Below are 15,082 nucleotides of genomic sequence, written 5' to 3'. Positions count from 1 at the left end.
AATGTTGCTGCTTTTGTGCCTCCATCTTCCCAATTTAACGATGTAGAGAAATCTAACATAAGCTGTATTGAAAGGATTACTTAGAAATGCATAGCAATTGTTTATGTGGTAGGTTAAAATTATGAATTCTTAGAAATGAACTAATTAAATTTTAACACCTTGGTTTGCAATAGACTGGGACATTTATATATATTGTTATTTTATCTCAAAATTTTTCTAAGAGAAGAAATGATATTCATACCAATATCTTCAGATTTGCTCAAAACTTAAATAATGAGACTTTGGGTTCTTGTTTTTTCACTCTCTAAATCTGAATTGACATGCGTTATAGTTCTGTAACGTTGTTTTTTTTTCCTCCTCAAAACATCACAGGCTAAGTGCTGTGGCTCAAGCCTTTAATCATGGCTACTCAGAAGGCTGAGACAGAAGGATCACTTGAGCCCAAGAGTCGGAGGCTGCAGTGAGCTGGGGTTGCGCCATTGCCCTTTAGTCTTTGTGACAGAGCAAGACCCCATCTCTAACAACAACAAAAACATCCAAGCAGTAACACTTCAGTACAGTAGTGATAGACAACTTCTAACAACTAATTGTTCTTCATTATTAGGGGATGATATAGATTAGTCTGGGGGTGATCTTTAAACAACTTATAAATTATTTTTCCTCTCCCTTTTGGTCTTTCCAGTATTGTAGAAAGTCAGTCAAAGTTTTTAATGCCATTCCTTAAAGTAAGCAAGGTAGTCAAAAAACATTTCAACATGTGTTGGGGGCCCAGGGGAAGCTGAAGATAATGCCTAAAATTAAATATGTGGGTTCTTTATAAATTTTACTAATTCCCTTATATGCTTATCTCTATTATGAAAAGTTTTGTCATACCAATTAATATTAATAAAAATCTCAAACCTGGATCTTAAAGATTCTTTCCTTAATATGTCAACATTTTTTAGATATAATGGAGATTTTATACAGATGATAAACTACATCTTAATTTAGAGTCATTGTGAATTTTTTTTACAGGAAGTTAAGGATATTTCCCTTACCTGATATTTATTCACATATTTTCCTGATTATTGTTACTTTAAGATAATTGTTCTCATGTTAGCTCACTTTTGTTATTATGATTATTTTAGCACAGTAATTTATTATTCCAATTCTGTGTGTTTAATTATAAAATAGTGGAAGCAAGAAGGGATCCCCATAAAATTTAATTGGAATTCCAACCAATTTCTCCTTCACAAAATTTGGACTTTGCCACAAATATTTATCAATTAGGAACAGAGGCTATGCAACAATCCATCAATTTCAGAATTAACTAAACATGAGGTCCACTAGTGTCCTGATAAAGTACCATGTGAACTAGATTTCAAAGAGGAAAAACAACCACGTCTAGAAATGTTACAAAACTATTATTTGATGAGAAAGTAATCGTTTGTTTCAATAGCATTAAGTTTTACTTCTAGTTGCCTAAACAAGCTGTATTATGGCTGTATAGTGTATCTGTTTGATGGAAATTTACTTCTTACCTGAAAGTCAGATGAACACATAAAAAATATAGATAAGTAGGTCATAAATGTCTCAGGATATTAAAAAAATCAAGTCACAAAAGGTGGTAGAAAAAAGAAAAATTTAAAAATCATTAATTAATTCATCAATAGCTCTATAAGAAAATGTATGAGAAGAAAAAGATTCAAGTGCAGGAATTCAACCTTTGTTAGTGTAAACAGGTCAAAATGAATGCATTAGATATATGCAAACGTCTATTGAAATGTATGTAAAATTAGCTCCTTAATCCACTTTATTTTTTTATTATGGTTACATAAAACTTGTGGGGGAAATCTCTCCCTGTTATAATCTTTGGGAGCTTAAGTCTGTCTGAAAGCACAGCATTTATGATGTATAGAGTTCAAAAATCTCACCCTTTTATCTTGATACAAGAGCTTGGTAGTAACTGTAGTGCTGAATGTTCTTCTGCACCATGTATGTATTCAAGTGATCTTTCTTCAATTCGATCTATGTAGAGTTTGAGAGGCTACCTGCTTCAAATTTCCATATAGAAACACAAAAATAATGGGCAGGGAGGTAGCAATGTCAGAAAATCAGCAAGCTGAATTGAGGTAGTTTCCCCATTTTTCTGTGAAACTATCTTCTTACTGACAGAGTTGCTTTCATGTAGATTACTGTTTGACAAAACAAGCATAAGTGCTCATAATCCACAGACTATATTTGTGTTTCTGAAGTTACCTTAAACACATCTAAAAAGGATTCTTTTATTGCCAAATGTATTCTATGTATCTGGTGGGTTAAACGCCTTGGAGGTGCTAATATTGCCATAGTGTGTTGTGAGAAAACCTAATTACCATGAAAGCTTGTGATTCTCCTCCAACGTAGAATCTGTAGACTTAAAAAATATTCATGCCAATTGACTAAAAATGAATGATACTTAAAATATTCTGAGGTGATGGGAAGGTTATGATGCACTCTGGCCTAGCAGATTTTTTTTTGTCATGTATTTATAAACTATATACAGATTATTGGCCATTCTCTAAAATGCTTCTTCTCATCTTGATTTAAGATAGTCATTTATAGATGGGTAGTGTTTAGATTTTTGAAAAAGGAAATAGCAAGATAAAACACACTACAGGAGAAATTATAATTTGGCAGATTCCTTTTAACTTTGCCCTAACAGGGGATCCATACATGAAAACTGCTGTAAAGAATCTACTGTAATTGGAGATCTAGAAAGTTTCTTTGAAAGAACTTGATTTATATTCTCCTATTTCTCTCATACATACAATAAGAAAAGAAAACACAAATAAAGTCTTATTGTATCTTTATAAATGAGTATTCACTTTGCAGCTTTTAGCAAATTGAGTGAATCTGAATTTCTACCATCAAAATGGAATGTACACAGGAGGAAAAAATATGACTCACCCAGCCCTCAAATTTGATATTTACATCTCTGACTGAATATGGTTTTTAAAGTAAGCATAGTGACTGCAGCTGGTTTATAGATAAGCAAATATTAACATATATATTAACCTTCTCAAAATTAAGTTATGCCTCTGAGTTCAGCCAAAATAAACATGCCCATCCCATTTTTTCTGGTTTACTTTGTCTGCAAACCTGTATGATTTTGTGCTTAGGTTATTCATCTAGGCAGATTGATTTCTTCTGCATGGCTCATTTGGGCCACAGAGGATTAGCAAAGATTATGTATTGAAAACAGAAGGAAACAAAGGCGAGAAAAATAAAAAGACTAATTAATCATATAGTACATACATCAATACAATATCTTCTAAATCTCAATCAGTTGTTTATTGGTTGGCAAACAAGTTTCACTTTTACAACAAATATTAGTAATGAGGTCATCCAACTTTGAGACCATACAAAATGGATCATAAATTAAAAAAAAAAAATTTATGTGCTGCTAATTTACCTCTTGTATTTCTACATTACTCAAAATCCTGTCAAATAAATAAAATTTCCTGTTAATAAACAGAAGACTTTTTTTTTAATCACTTCAAAATAATTTGACCTTTCAATTCTTACTACGAGGGAGTGAATTTCCTCTAAAAATTGGTAGTGCAGGTGCCCACTAGGGGATCAGACTGAGTATTCAGCATTTAATGCCTATGGAAAACCGTCTTCACATGCAGAGGCCCCACTAGTTCTATAGACACCTCTTGACTTCTAGAATCATAGCTAGTGTTCTGGTGATGAACCGCTTGCCAAATATGCTTTGCATTACAACAAATGTGCCCTGTAAACATAAAAGTTTGTCCTGCTCTACTTTGCAAAAAAACACTGTTGGAAATATTCTGACTGCATAAAGATATATAGTGAGGGAAGGAAGTCTTATTTATTTTATTTTTTTTTTTGTAAAAAATAATTTGTTTGCATTACTAGAAAATGATTCTTATAAAGTGATAGTTTCATTTATTTATTTATTTTTTTGCCAGGTGAAATTTTAAAGGAAAAAAAAGGCAAAATAGAAAAAAAGAAAGAAAAAAAATGAAGAAAGAAAGAGAAGAAAGGAAGGAAACTTTGCTCTCTTACTGGTAGACAAACTTGCAAGACCAGCACAAAAGAAAAAGAAAATTTCCTTTTTTTTTTTCCTACTACATTAACAGGACTCAAATTCTGGAGGAACAGAAAGCAGACTATATGTGCAATGCTAGTATCTGTACATTACATAGAAATTGTTCAACTTTTTTTCTGCCATTAGTTTTATCATCAGTTAATACAGCAAATCATAAAATATGCATTTAGCATATAATTCTAGAATTTCCCTCCATTTCATTATTAATTTTGTTGTTTTATTGTTTCCCACAGCTATTCCAGCTGTGGTGAATTCAGGTTGTGAGTGACCAAAACCACTAGGTGATACAGTTTTGCTTTGCTTTTATATTTGTTTTGTGCATCACTCCAATCTAGATGCAGCATTGTTACTAATTTCAGACAAATGTTCTGGCCTTTTAAAAAGCAGGTCCTTGTAATTTTAGTAACAGAGCATCAGAGATGTTAAACCATACACAACATAATTCAACAAGGCCACAATGAGTGCCATTTTCTTCGTATCTTGTTCATTAACATAATGAAGTCTTCATCTGAAGGGGAAGGACAAGAAAGGATGGGGTACAACAGGGGAATTTTAGCAGTTATCTTTCTCCCCTGGGCTGACCTAAAAATCCCATTAAAAAAAAAAGTCTGAGAGTTTGTGTTTGTCTTTTGAGGACAGCATAAAGATTTAGGAGTACACACATTATTACCACTGCTTATATCAACTCAGAATAGTCAACAAAGTGTTAGCAGTTTTGTTGGTTTCAATTTCTGTGTCATCTTCTATAGACTAGTGACCAAATGAGCAGGTCCTTTTGAACTTCCCTCGGGTGGGGTCCCATCTTTGTTGGGAGGAACTATAAATCCATCGCTGCTGCCACGACCTAGCTGGTAGTAAGTGTGCAGCTGATGGACGTGGTTTCTGGAGCCTAGGTTTGGCATGCTTTTGTAGTAAACATCTTCGGCATCACCACATTTGGCCGGTGGGGGTTCGGTCTGGGTGCTGGTGGTAACACTCTCTGTGGCGGCCGCACCAGCCAGTGTCGGCATGCTGGTATAGAGAGAGTCTCTATGGGGTGACTGGAGCTCTTCTGTGTGCTCGTTGGTTAGCAAAGGGAAAAAGCTCTCACTGTGGTCTTGGGGGATCCGCCTTCTGGTATAATGGTGTGGCTGGTGGTTCTCAGTGGAGTATACTCTTGGGGGCAGCAAAGGAGCATCAGATTCCTCATGAATGAGTTCCAGGCCCAAACTCTCCTCATGGTTAAACGAGGTGGCATCATCCAGGACAATGGCATCATCTTCCCTTCCACTGCCGAGGTTATTCACCAGCTTGTTCATCAGATTCCTGTTCTGTTCACTGGAGCGCTCGTGGTTGTTCAGGTAAGAAGGGATATAGTTGGAAGTGAGTTCCTTCAGAATCTTTTTCTCTAGGGCGGTCTCGTTATGGTTATAGCCACGGTCTATGATTTGCACACAGTTGCTCAGGTATTCGCCGCTGGCAATGCTGTAACTATTGCCATGGTTACCATTCAGTGGTAGAGTATCCATGACACTTGTATCCCTGGCATTGTTCAGAAGCCCCTCTGAAAAAGATTACAAGATACTATGACATTGATATCCAACAAGCCAAAGAACACACACACACACACACACACACACACACACAAAAGCAAAAACATTCATCAACTATGAAATATGTATAAATTGTTAGCATTTTTACTTAAGCATAAAATATTTGGAAGGAAACAGAAAATACTATTAAATCTATATATGTGTATAATTGGACCAGTGATTGAAATCATATAAATGGGAAAATCATATTTAAAATAGATCTTTAAAAGAATTTTAAAAAACCTATTGATTATAAATTTGCAATTGCCACATAAACACTACCTGATATTATTTGAAGTATATTTAGTTATAACTTGGAAAAATAACATAAAATTTTGGTATAGACATTCATAGCTTTCAATTTATACATATCAAAGTCAATTAAATAATTCATTACCTTTAATTTTACATATTATCTTAACATCAAAATAGGTATAATATTAACATAATTCATATGTGGTACTTTTAATATACTGGTCAAGAGTAAAAGCAACAAGCAGTGTCTAATAAGTTGATATTAAATTTTGTAAGATTAAAAATAATCCCTATATACAAAACCACAAAAGGATTATGTTAAATTTGTCAGAATGATGAGGTCATGAAATAATGTTTAGTCAAATAAATGGCACATAAAAATAATTTACACCTAGGAATTTTCAAAACAAAAGTATTTGAATTTACTTTCTAAATTTTTTCTGCTATAAGCAATTTGGTTGTTATAATATACTATCCCATAAGTGATATTTTTAGGGTCATTAGAAAATACTACAAAAGAATGTGTAAAGACACAGGTATCTGATTCCTAAAAACATTGTGTCAGTATTAATGTTACCATTATATAATGAGTGATGGATTTGTGTGCACGTTAAAGTTTGGGTTTAAAAGAATATAAACATTTTATTCTGGTAAGAAACAGCTGCAGTTAAATAAATTTGACCACATATTTCTTCAAGGTTTTTGCATTCCCTTGAATGAACAGAAATCCAAGAATTTATAATAGTTTCATAAATCACTTCAAATGCAACTACAAAATGAAAAAACACATTTAACCAATACTGGTAAATAAGAAAGTGTGTTTATTTACAGAAAAATTAATTGTAGAATTCTGTTAAACTTCTTAATACATTGCTAACTTGTGAAAATATAGCATTCATTCTATATCTGTGATGCAGTTATTTATAACAACTTGAATAGTTAATTAATCGTTTAAAGGATGTGTTTCAAATATGTCAATTTTTATTTGGACTCCTGAGGCATACTCTGTATTCCAGTAACACAGTTTTCAAAATTAGCAATGCATAAAATGTATTAATAAGCAGCCATCACAGATATAGGGTGAAGCAATTTATTTTCATTTTATATCTTGTAGACAAATCCACAATGTTAAGAAAAAATAAAAGTAAATGCTTCTTAAAGGGCTGTATGTGATGGGTGATAGCTGCTGCAGAAGCTGTTATGGTATGCTTGATGGTTATGATTGAATGGCTGATGCATTGAAACACACATTTATTATTTCTGTTTGTCAATGCATTAGGTGAGGGCTGTAAACAGCCATTGTAAAATAAAGTGGATATGTTGCACGTGACACATTTTTATGACGGAATGTACTAATAAAAATTAAAAGTTTATGAATTACTTAGCAAAAATAAATGCTTGATTTAAAAACAATTTAACTCACACAAACATTACATGAAACTTAACAACTATGCTGATTATGTGACAGAATAAAAGAATCAGACAACAAAAGCGTCTAATCTCTATTAACATATATTTATATAAGTCGATTCATAGGCTTTTTAGTTTTTAAATTGTGAGATGAACTGTTTTTAATAACTACATCATCTATATGTGATGCAATAAAAGTGAACTAAAAAAAATTACATTTGATATGCAATGTTTAGCTTTACTCCCATACTTGTCTCTCTGTAGGGCTCTAAACGACAGCATGAAGAAAAGGAAAGAAAAAACAACAAGTAAGCTTACAGCGACAGTAGAAGAAACATGAGTAAAAAGCAAATTGATGATATGCAGAAAAAAGAGTCAAAGGAAATAATTTCCACTGCCCCAAAATTCATGAGTCTGGGTTACATGATTTATCATAATTAAAAATACTGAAATGTTAGTCAGAAAATAAGAAAACCCCCTTAACACATGCTAATATAATGAGTCTTTAATAAGCATTTCCACCGTTTGTAAATTTCAAACAGATACACACTTAAGATTATCACATAAACCAAGGAGAGTAAAAATTTGAGGGCAGACCATGACTATTTTCACTGATATATTTCAATGTCACATATGTGTGTGTATGTTAGAGTATACCTGCTCCAAGGAATATTATTTAATTTCAAAAGTTTTCAGTAAAATTATTAATAAGATCTGAAGCTTTTATACAGAGAGAAACCATAGTTGAAGACTTTCATAATTGTGTTCTTTTTTTTTACCACCTTATGTATCTTCTCTTTTCCTGCACAAAAGTTATTTCCTCATTATAAATATATAAATTTTTTTAGCAGTTTTAAATAAAAACTGATCAATATTGTCATTTTTGGAGCTTATATTCAAAAGTTGTGTAACTACGGAGACAAAATGGTTAAATTTACTTATTATTTTAAATACAGAAAATGTGAGGGGGAAAATGCAACCAACAATATTAAGTTTTCTTGGATTGTTGCACAATCATGTGCAATCAAACATTATAAGAGTTGATCTTTAAAAAACAATTCTATCAAAATTATTTTTTTAGGGGAAAAAACCCTTATTTTAACCGGGTTAACAGAGTTGTTCTTGCTGGTTTTATTTACAAAAAGAGTAAAATATCATAAAATAAAAACCAGCAAATTCACTGTGCCAGATCATTTCAAAGGGTTCTAACTTACTATAATTTAATGACAGTTTAAAGAGGCAGTTTTGATACTTTAAAGGTTGATTTGCTTCTCAGCAAAAAGATCAACAACATTTCAAAATGCAGAGGAAATCTCTTTTAAAGTTTCCAAAGAGCTTTAGAACAAGAATTTGAAAGGAAGAGCCAAGCCAGTGTATCAAGAGATGTAAATGCTTGTAGGCTCATTATGGCTCATTCCTTAAATCAATACATTTTAGAACTGGAAAGTGAGCTATCACTGAAGTTCAATTTCCACTTTTCAGAGAAGAGGAGCCTGCAGCCCAGAGGGGCTGAGCCTTTATCTAACACCACCCTGCTAATATGGCAGAGCTGGGATTAAAAAAAAAAAAAGTCTTCCAGACTTCTTCCAATTCTGTCTGCTGCAATCTCCTTCATTTCACATCTGCCTTAGGCTTTGAAAACCATCGCAGAATATCTATTTATATACATTCTAAAATGATCTTGTATTCTTACCAACTAAAATACATTCTTCACTATATCCCATTCTACAACTATGTTTCTTTAAAGATTTAGAATTACATTAAATTACTTTAAAATGTAAATTATTTTAGCAAAATCATGACTTCCTCTCTAAATTATGTTTTGTTGACACATTTTTGTATAATGAGATTTATCTTTACAAAAATTAAATTCCTAATAATGACAAGAAGATAATGGTCTAGAAGTACTCTGCATGAAATTTTAAATATTTCCAGATAGAATCTGAATTCAGTATAATAGAAATATATTATTCATCTTCATTCCTAATGCTCTATGCCTCAGTGACACAATAAGCATATCTTTACATATTTTAAATAAAGGGTGTTACAACCAAGAAGAGATACTTTAAATTAGAATGCTTCTATGCCTGGATAGCATTGGTGCAACTGAACCAGAGGACCCATAGAATAGAACCAAGTGGTAATTCAACATAAACCACTCCAGTACATACCGAGCCACCTATATTTCATGTAAGATTTCACCTTGCCAGTAAGAATATAAGTGCATTCATCTGAAAGTATAAGATTAGTAGCAATATGACAATCACCAAGATTTATTTTTGGTCACTGGTAAAAATGAATTATTTTAAGCACTACCATAGTTTTTTAACATCTTAAAAAATATTAAAACATTAAATAGTGTTGTTTAATATTAAAACATTAAATTCCACTTCTGACTCTGAAAAACATTAATAAAGTTATTTAGTTTTTTTAAAACGTCAGTAAAAGTTATTGCATTTACTTGAATAAAAGGCAAATCCATTCAGAAGAATCCTTGGTGTATTTATTGATAATCTCAGTAGCAATTACCATAGATCCCAAGAATAAAAGTTTGTATCAATATAGTATTAATTAAAATTCTTACATTGTGAGAACTGTAGTTTGATAGTTTTTATAGAAGTATTCCATCCTTGGAAAAATCTCTTACTTTAAGATACCAGTAAAAATAAAGTAAGACAAGAAGGCAAATATTGAATTAGGAAAACCATATAGATTAATAAGTGTTACTTGTTCATTATATAAGAAGTTAGAAATTATATCTGAATTAGCAAAAAAGCTAAACAAAATATGGTCCAAGTTTATTACTTGTTTTAAAATCATTACGTATGACTCTTCTGTGTAGAGTGAATAAATGTAGAATACATTTAATTTCCAGATAGGGTGAAAATCTTCATTTAACATCACTCAAAATTTACTAATATGTTAGCACATGTTAACATGTTTATAATGATTCAATTACCTGTCACTTGTCCTAAGGAAAATAAAGAAAAAAAAATCAAAACAAAACAAGCTTTTATAAGGTCTAACAAATTGTCCTGCCAAACCACATCTGATGCATTGGGTAATGTATAATTCATTGAATCCTACAATGAAATAGGGACATTGAGATATAAGAGACACTTTAGGTGGGGTAACCAAGAAGAAAGACCCAGAAACTCTCATATTGATGGCTCTGATTCATTACGGAAATGGAAGACTAAAGGAAGACAGGTTAGCTGTTTACAGGCATTTTAAGGATTGCCTCAGACAGCAGAAGAACGCTTTGCTCTTCTTTACTCTGGAGGCCAGAGAAAAATTTCAGCTTAGTGGAAGGAAAAAAATATACATATCACAAATGGAGTGTTTCAACAATAGAATATATGAGATTCTGAGGTGTGATGGGCCCCATTAGAGGAAATACTTAAGCACAGACTGACAGAACGTCAGCAATGATGTAAAGCGAATTCAATGAGCTCTATGCCTTCTGATTCTAAAGACATATATCCCTTAAGAAATTTGAAATTGAAAGTGAGCTGAATTATTTCACTGTATTGACAAACATCTTGACTATATTCCTGAAGTCACTTCTGACTTTGGTGTTTCTGAAATAATTTAAAATCATCCTTTGTATCTGGCAAGATGCCTCCTAGGGAAGCTCAGATGGTTTTAGACACACAATGGCCCTGTTAAAACAAATATATCCTTTTTTGCAATGGCACATTCACACTAAGTTGCACACACTCACACTACTAACCTTTCACCTGTGACTGAGAAAGAAAAAAAATCCAAAGATTTCCAAAGAGTATATTAGAAATTTTATTCAAAATTGCCTAGAAAATTTAAATACTGCCAATCACATTCAACTTGAAAGAATCATGGAAGTCTCTTTGTAACTTTGAATTTTATTTCAAGTATAATTTTAAGTAAGAGGATCACTGACTAAGACTTTTATAAAACTTTTATTTGAATAATTTTCTCTTGTGGTCTCTTTATATATGATATAGTTTAAGTTTTCTGTGTCCTTAACACATTTTTATACTCAGGAAAGGTAAAACAATGTCCAAATGCTTATATTGTAAGTGGTTTTAAAGAGATATATGATGTATTTTTTCTTTTTTGCCTGAGATACAATTAATTTTTGGATCACTTTCAAGCTGGAGGATGGACAGAGGAACCATACTCAAAAGCTTTGTTTTTAACGTGTAGCCACAGGAGAAAAAGCAATTTTATGACCTGCCTGAGCCAGCTCTTATTGACAATGGCAGAGCTAAGGTAGAACCCAAGCTGCTATTGCCAGTACAGTATTTTTATCTTCCACTGCTTAGTTCAATGTAATTTTCCCCAGAGTTGATTTAAATGCTTTCATCAGGACTAATGGTTTGTGCTCAGAGTGGACTTTATGGTATAACAAAGTAAGATTTATTTTCTTGACCTTGTAATATTAAGAATATTGAATCAAGTCTTCTTTCATCTTACTTACCTTAGGAAAATATATCATTTCTCAAAATAAATACATAGGTATTTAATATAAAAATAAATGAACAACAAAAAAAGTACTGACAAACCACAATACGTTTTATAACATCATGGAGAAACAAACACATATTGATGAATCAGGCATTTGTTTATCAGAGGGAATCCATTTCTTACTAAGGAAAACCTAAGGAAAATGGAAAATAAAAGCACCAAGAGGGGTGGAATGCGAAAGGAGTCTGCGTGTCTGCTTCCAAAACAAAGAAAGGCAGGAGAAAGAAAAATAGAATGTGCCCATAAAAGCTACATAAAATGGGACTCTCACTTGAAAAAATTAAGATAAACTCCAGCACACCTTGTGCGTTGTACATGCTGACAGAAGGGTTGTTACAGACCGCCGGTTCCCCCAGCAATGTATTATAGGGATTGTTAGTACCATGCGGACGAAGCAGAGCATTGCTTATAAGATGATTAGCCATGGCTCCTGGAGCAGCCCCATAGAAAGACAGAGAAAAAAAAAAAGGTCAATCAGGCAAATGTGTTTGAAAAAAAGAAAGGAAACATTTAGAATGACAACAATTGATATAGTCCTGATTACAGGCAGGCAGCTAACTAGACTAAAAAAAAATGCCACTTAGAGCACACAGTTCCAACAATGCACATATCTGAGTCAATGGGAAAGACAGAAAATGATTTACAATGTTGATTAAGCTACATTTAAGGTTTTCTCTTTCCCAAGGTGTATGCAAGAATATATTCCCATGCTTGCTAAAAATTAAAAGGAAAATGAAAAAAAGCAAAATCTAATCATTCATACAAACAAAACGCAAAACAAAAGCCAGAAAAAAAGTTTAAAACACAAAAAGAAAAGCAAAAATTAAACATAAGATTCCCTCATTCACAGAAACCATTGGGTTATTTCCAATGAAAGTAAAAAAGGGTAAAAGGCAACATTTATGATAAAACACTCATTTGGAGAGCAGCTGTTGACACAACAGAAGAATTTGACATTTCTGAAATTCTATGAAGAAGAATCATTTATGATGAAATAACATAAAATATAATCACTCATTAGTACACCATGGCAAGCATACTAATTTGGTGATCGTACGAATCTGATAAAAAATCATGTAGATGCTATTTTTAAATATTTTAAATAAATTATTAACTTTATGATGTCACGCAATATACATATATATAATTCCATTTTCCATTTTCCAACTGGTTGTTTGAACTTTGACACAGCAATGGAACAATATTAAATTCTTTCACTCTTTCGTGAATACTTTTTGTTCTTAGTTTCTATCACCATCAGTACGAGTTGCAACTTTTCATCCTCCAAAGTCATTTAACCAAGAAGCAAAAGATCAGAGGAGTTTTATTAAATATACTTTGGATATGTATGAAAATAACAGACAGAATTGTATATTTGTGTTAGATGATAAAGAAAGAAAAAGTCACTGAGGAAAGAAAAATACAAATTGCATGGGAATAGTCATGTTGAACAGACAGGTATACGTTAATTTAAATATATGTATTAGAGAATGAAAACACAAGCTATAGGCTGGGAAACAGATTTGTAAAACAAATTTAGAAATATTTGAAATCCAAAAAATAACTAGTATCGAGCATGCAGAAAGAACTCTCAAAAGTCAACATAAAAAAACTAATAACAACAATAAACACTCCAATTAGCATATGGTTCAAAGGCATAAACAGATACTTTGTGGAAGAGGATATACAGGTGGTAAATAATCTTATGAAACAAATTGTTTTTGGCCTTAGAGATATACAGGTTAAAACCACAATGAGATATTACTACATATCTAAAATAAAAATGGTGAAAAACATTAAACGATGGCAAGGATGCAGAGAAATGAACAGTCATATATCATTGGTGGGAATGTAAAATAGCACAGCCACTCTGGAAAACATTTTGGCAGTTTCTTATAAAACTACTTGTGGAATTACCATGATACACAGCAACTGGATTCTTAAACATTTATCCCAGAGAAATGGAAATTTATGTTCACACAAAAACCTGTACATGAATGCTCATTGCAACTTGATTTGTAGTACCTCTAAACTGGAACAACCCAAATTTCCTTCAACTAGTGAGTGGTCAAACAATCTGTAGTATTCCCACATCACAAAATACTATTGAACAACTAAAAGGAACTACTGATACACATAAACACTTGGACAAATCTTTAGAGAATTATATTGAGTAAGAAAAGTCAATCCCAAATGGTGACAGGTGTAATTCCATTTATTCATATAACGTTCTTGAAATGACAAAATTATAGAAATGGAGAAGAGATAAGTGGTTGCCAGAGGTTAAAGATGGAGGATGGAGGTAAGTATTGTCATGAAAAGGCAACATGAAGCATCCTTGTGGTGATAAAATTATCTACTCTGTATCTTCACTATGATGGCCTAAACACACACTTTGTAGGTAAAATTGCACAGAACTAATTACATACAAATACAATTAACTACAGGTTAAACTAAAGAAATTTCAAAGAGTGGTAGATTGTATCAGTATTAATATTCTGGTGTTTCAGTATAGTTTCACAAGGTATGAGGGAAACTGGATAAGTGATACAATATCTCTGGGTATTTTCTCCTGCAACAGCGTGTGAATCAACAATTATCTCAAAATAAAAAGCAATCTAGGCTTGGCACAGTGGCTCACACCTGTAATCCCAGCACTTTAGCAATCTGTATTGAATTAATGAAACAAAAAAATGCAACTCATAAAAAATGTCAAAAATGAGAAGGAAAGACTGGGTGACAGTATTTTTAATCTTTTCTAAATTATAACTGTTTGTCAGAGTAAATTATCAGTCAACTACGAATGTCTTAACCTTGACATTGAAAAAACGAACACCTCTTGATTGAAAGGACATTATCACTTGTCAGATCCCTAGAGTTGGAAGGCATTGGTTCATTCAGGAAACACCTCATGTGTTTGCATCCTGTATTTCCTGCAAGAATGAGTATGTAACTGTCACAGAATTTTTCCCTTACTAAGTGTTCAATAATGGCTTTCTGAAGATACACAATATATATATCTAAATGTTCTTACATAGTACAATGGCAGATTTTCAATCTATTATGTAATGGGCCTATAAGGGTATTATTTTCCATTAATGAATTAACCATATATGGTATTTTATGAGAAAAAAAAGAGTTTATTATAGTGCCTTTCAGACAAAAAATAAAAAATAGTACATCTTAAACATTTATATTGTTGATGTTAAGATTAATCATATTAAAACAAATTATCTGTAAATTA

At 32.2% G+C, this 15,082-nt stretch overlaps 1 protein-coding gene across 18 annotated transcripts in view; it reads right to left on the bottom strand.

Moving 5' to 3' along the window:
- Positions 1–3,906: 3,906 nt before the first annotated feature.
- The window catches only part of ADGRL3 (adhesion G protein-coupled receptor L3), an 837,546-nt gene continuing 826,370 nt past the window's right edge, over positions 3,907–15,082 (bottom strand). For 7 of the 18 annotated variants that reach the window (XM_064367451.1, XM_064367460.1, XM_064367472.1 and 4 more), the window contains one exon: positions 3,907–5,639. In XM_064367451.1, coding sequence (XP_064223521.1) covers positions 4,840–5,639 — 800 coding nt within the window. In that variant the 3' untranslated portion in view covers positions 3,907–4,839. Of the gene's footprint in view, positions 5,640–7,548; positions 7,601–11,949; positions 12,269–15,082 lie in introns of those variants that run through there. The other 11 variants (XM_064367447.1, XM_012453251.3, XM_064367453.1 and 8 more) reach the window with 3 other exon arrangements.

Source organism: Aotus nancymaae, unplaced genomic scaffold (assembly GCF_030222135.1).
Source record: "Aotus nancymaae isolate 86718 unplaced genomic scaffold, 86718_ANA_hifiasm-v0.15.2.pri h1tg000006l, whole genome shotgun sequence".
Lineage (NCBI taxonomy): Eukaryota > Metazoa > Chordata > Mammalia > Primates > Aotidae > Aotus > Aotus nancymaae.
The sequence above is the reverse complement of the archived record's forward strand: the minus strand, read 5'-3'. Positions and strand labels throughout refer to the sequence as shown.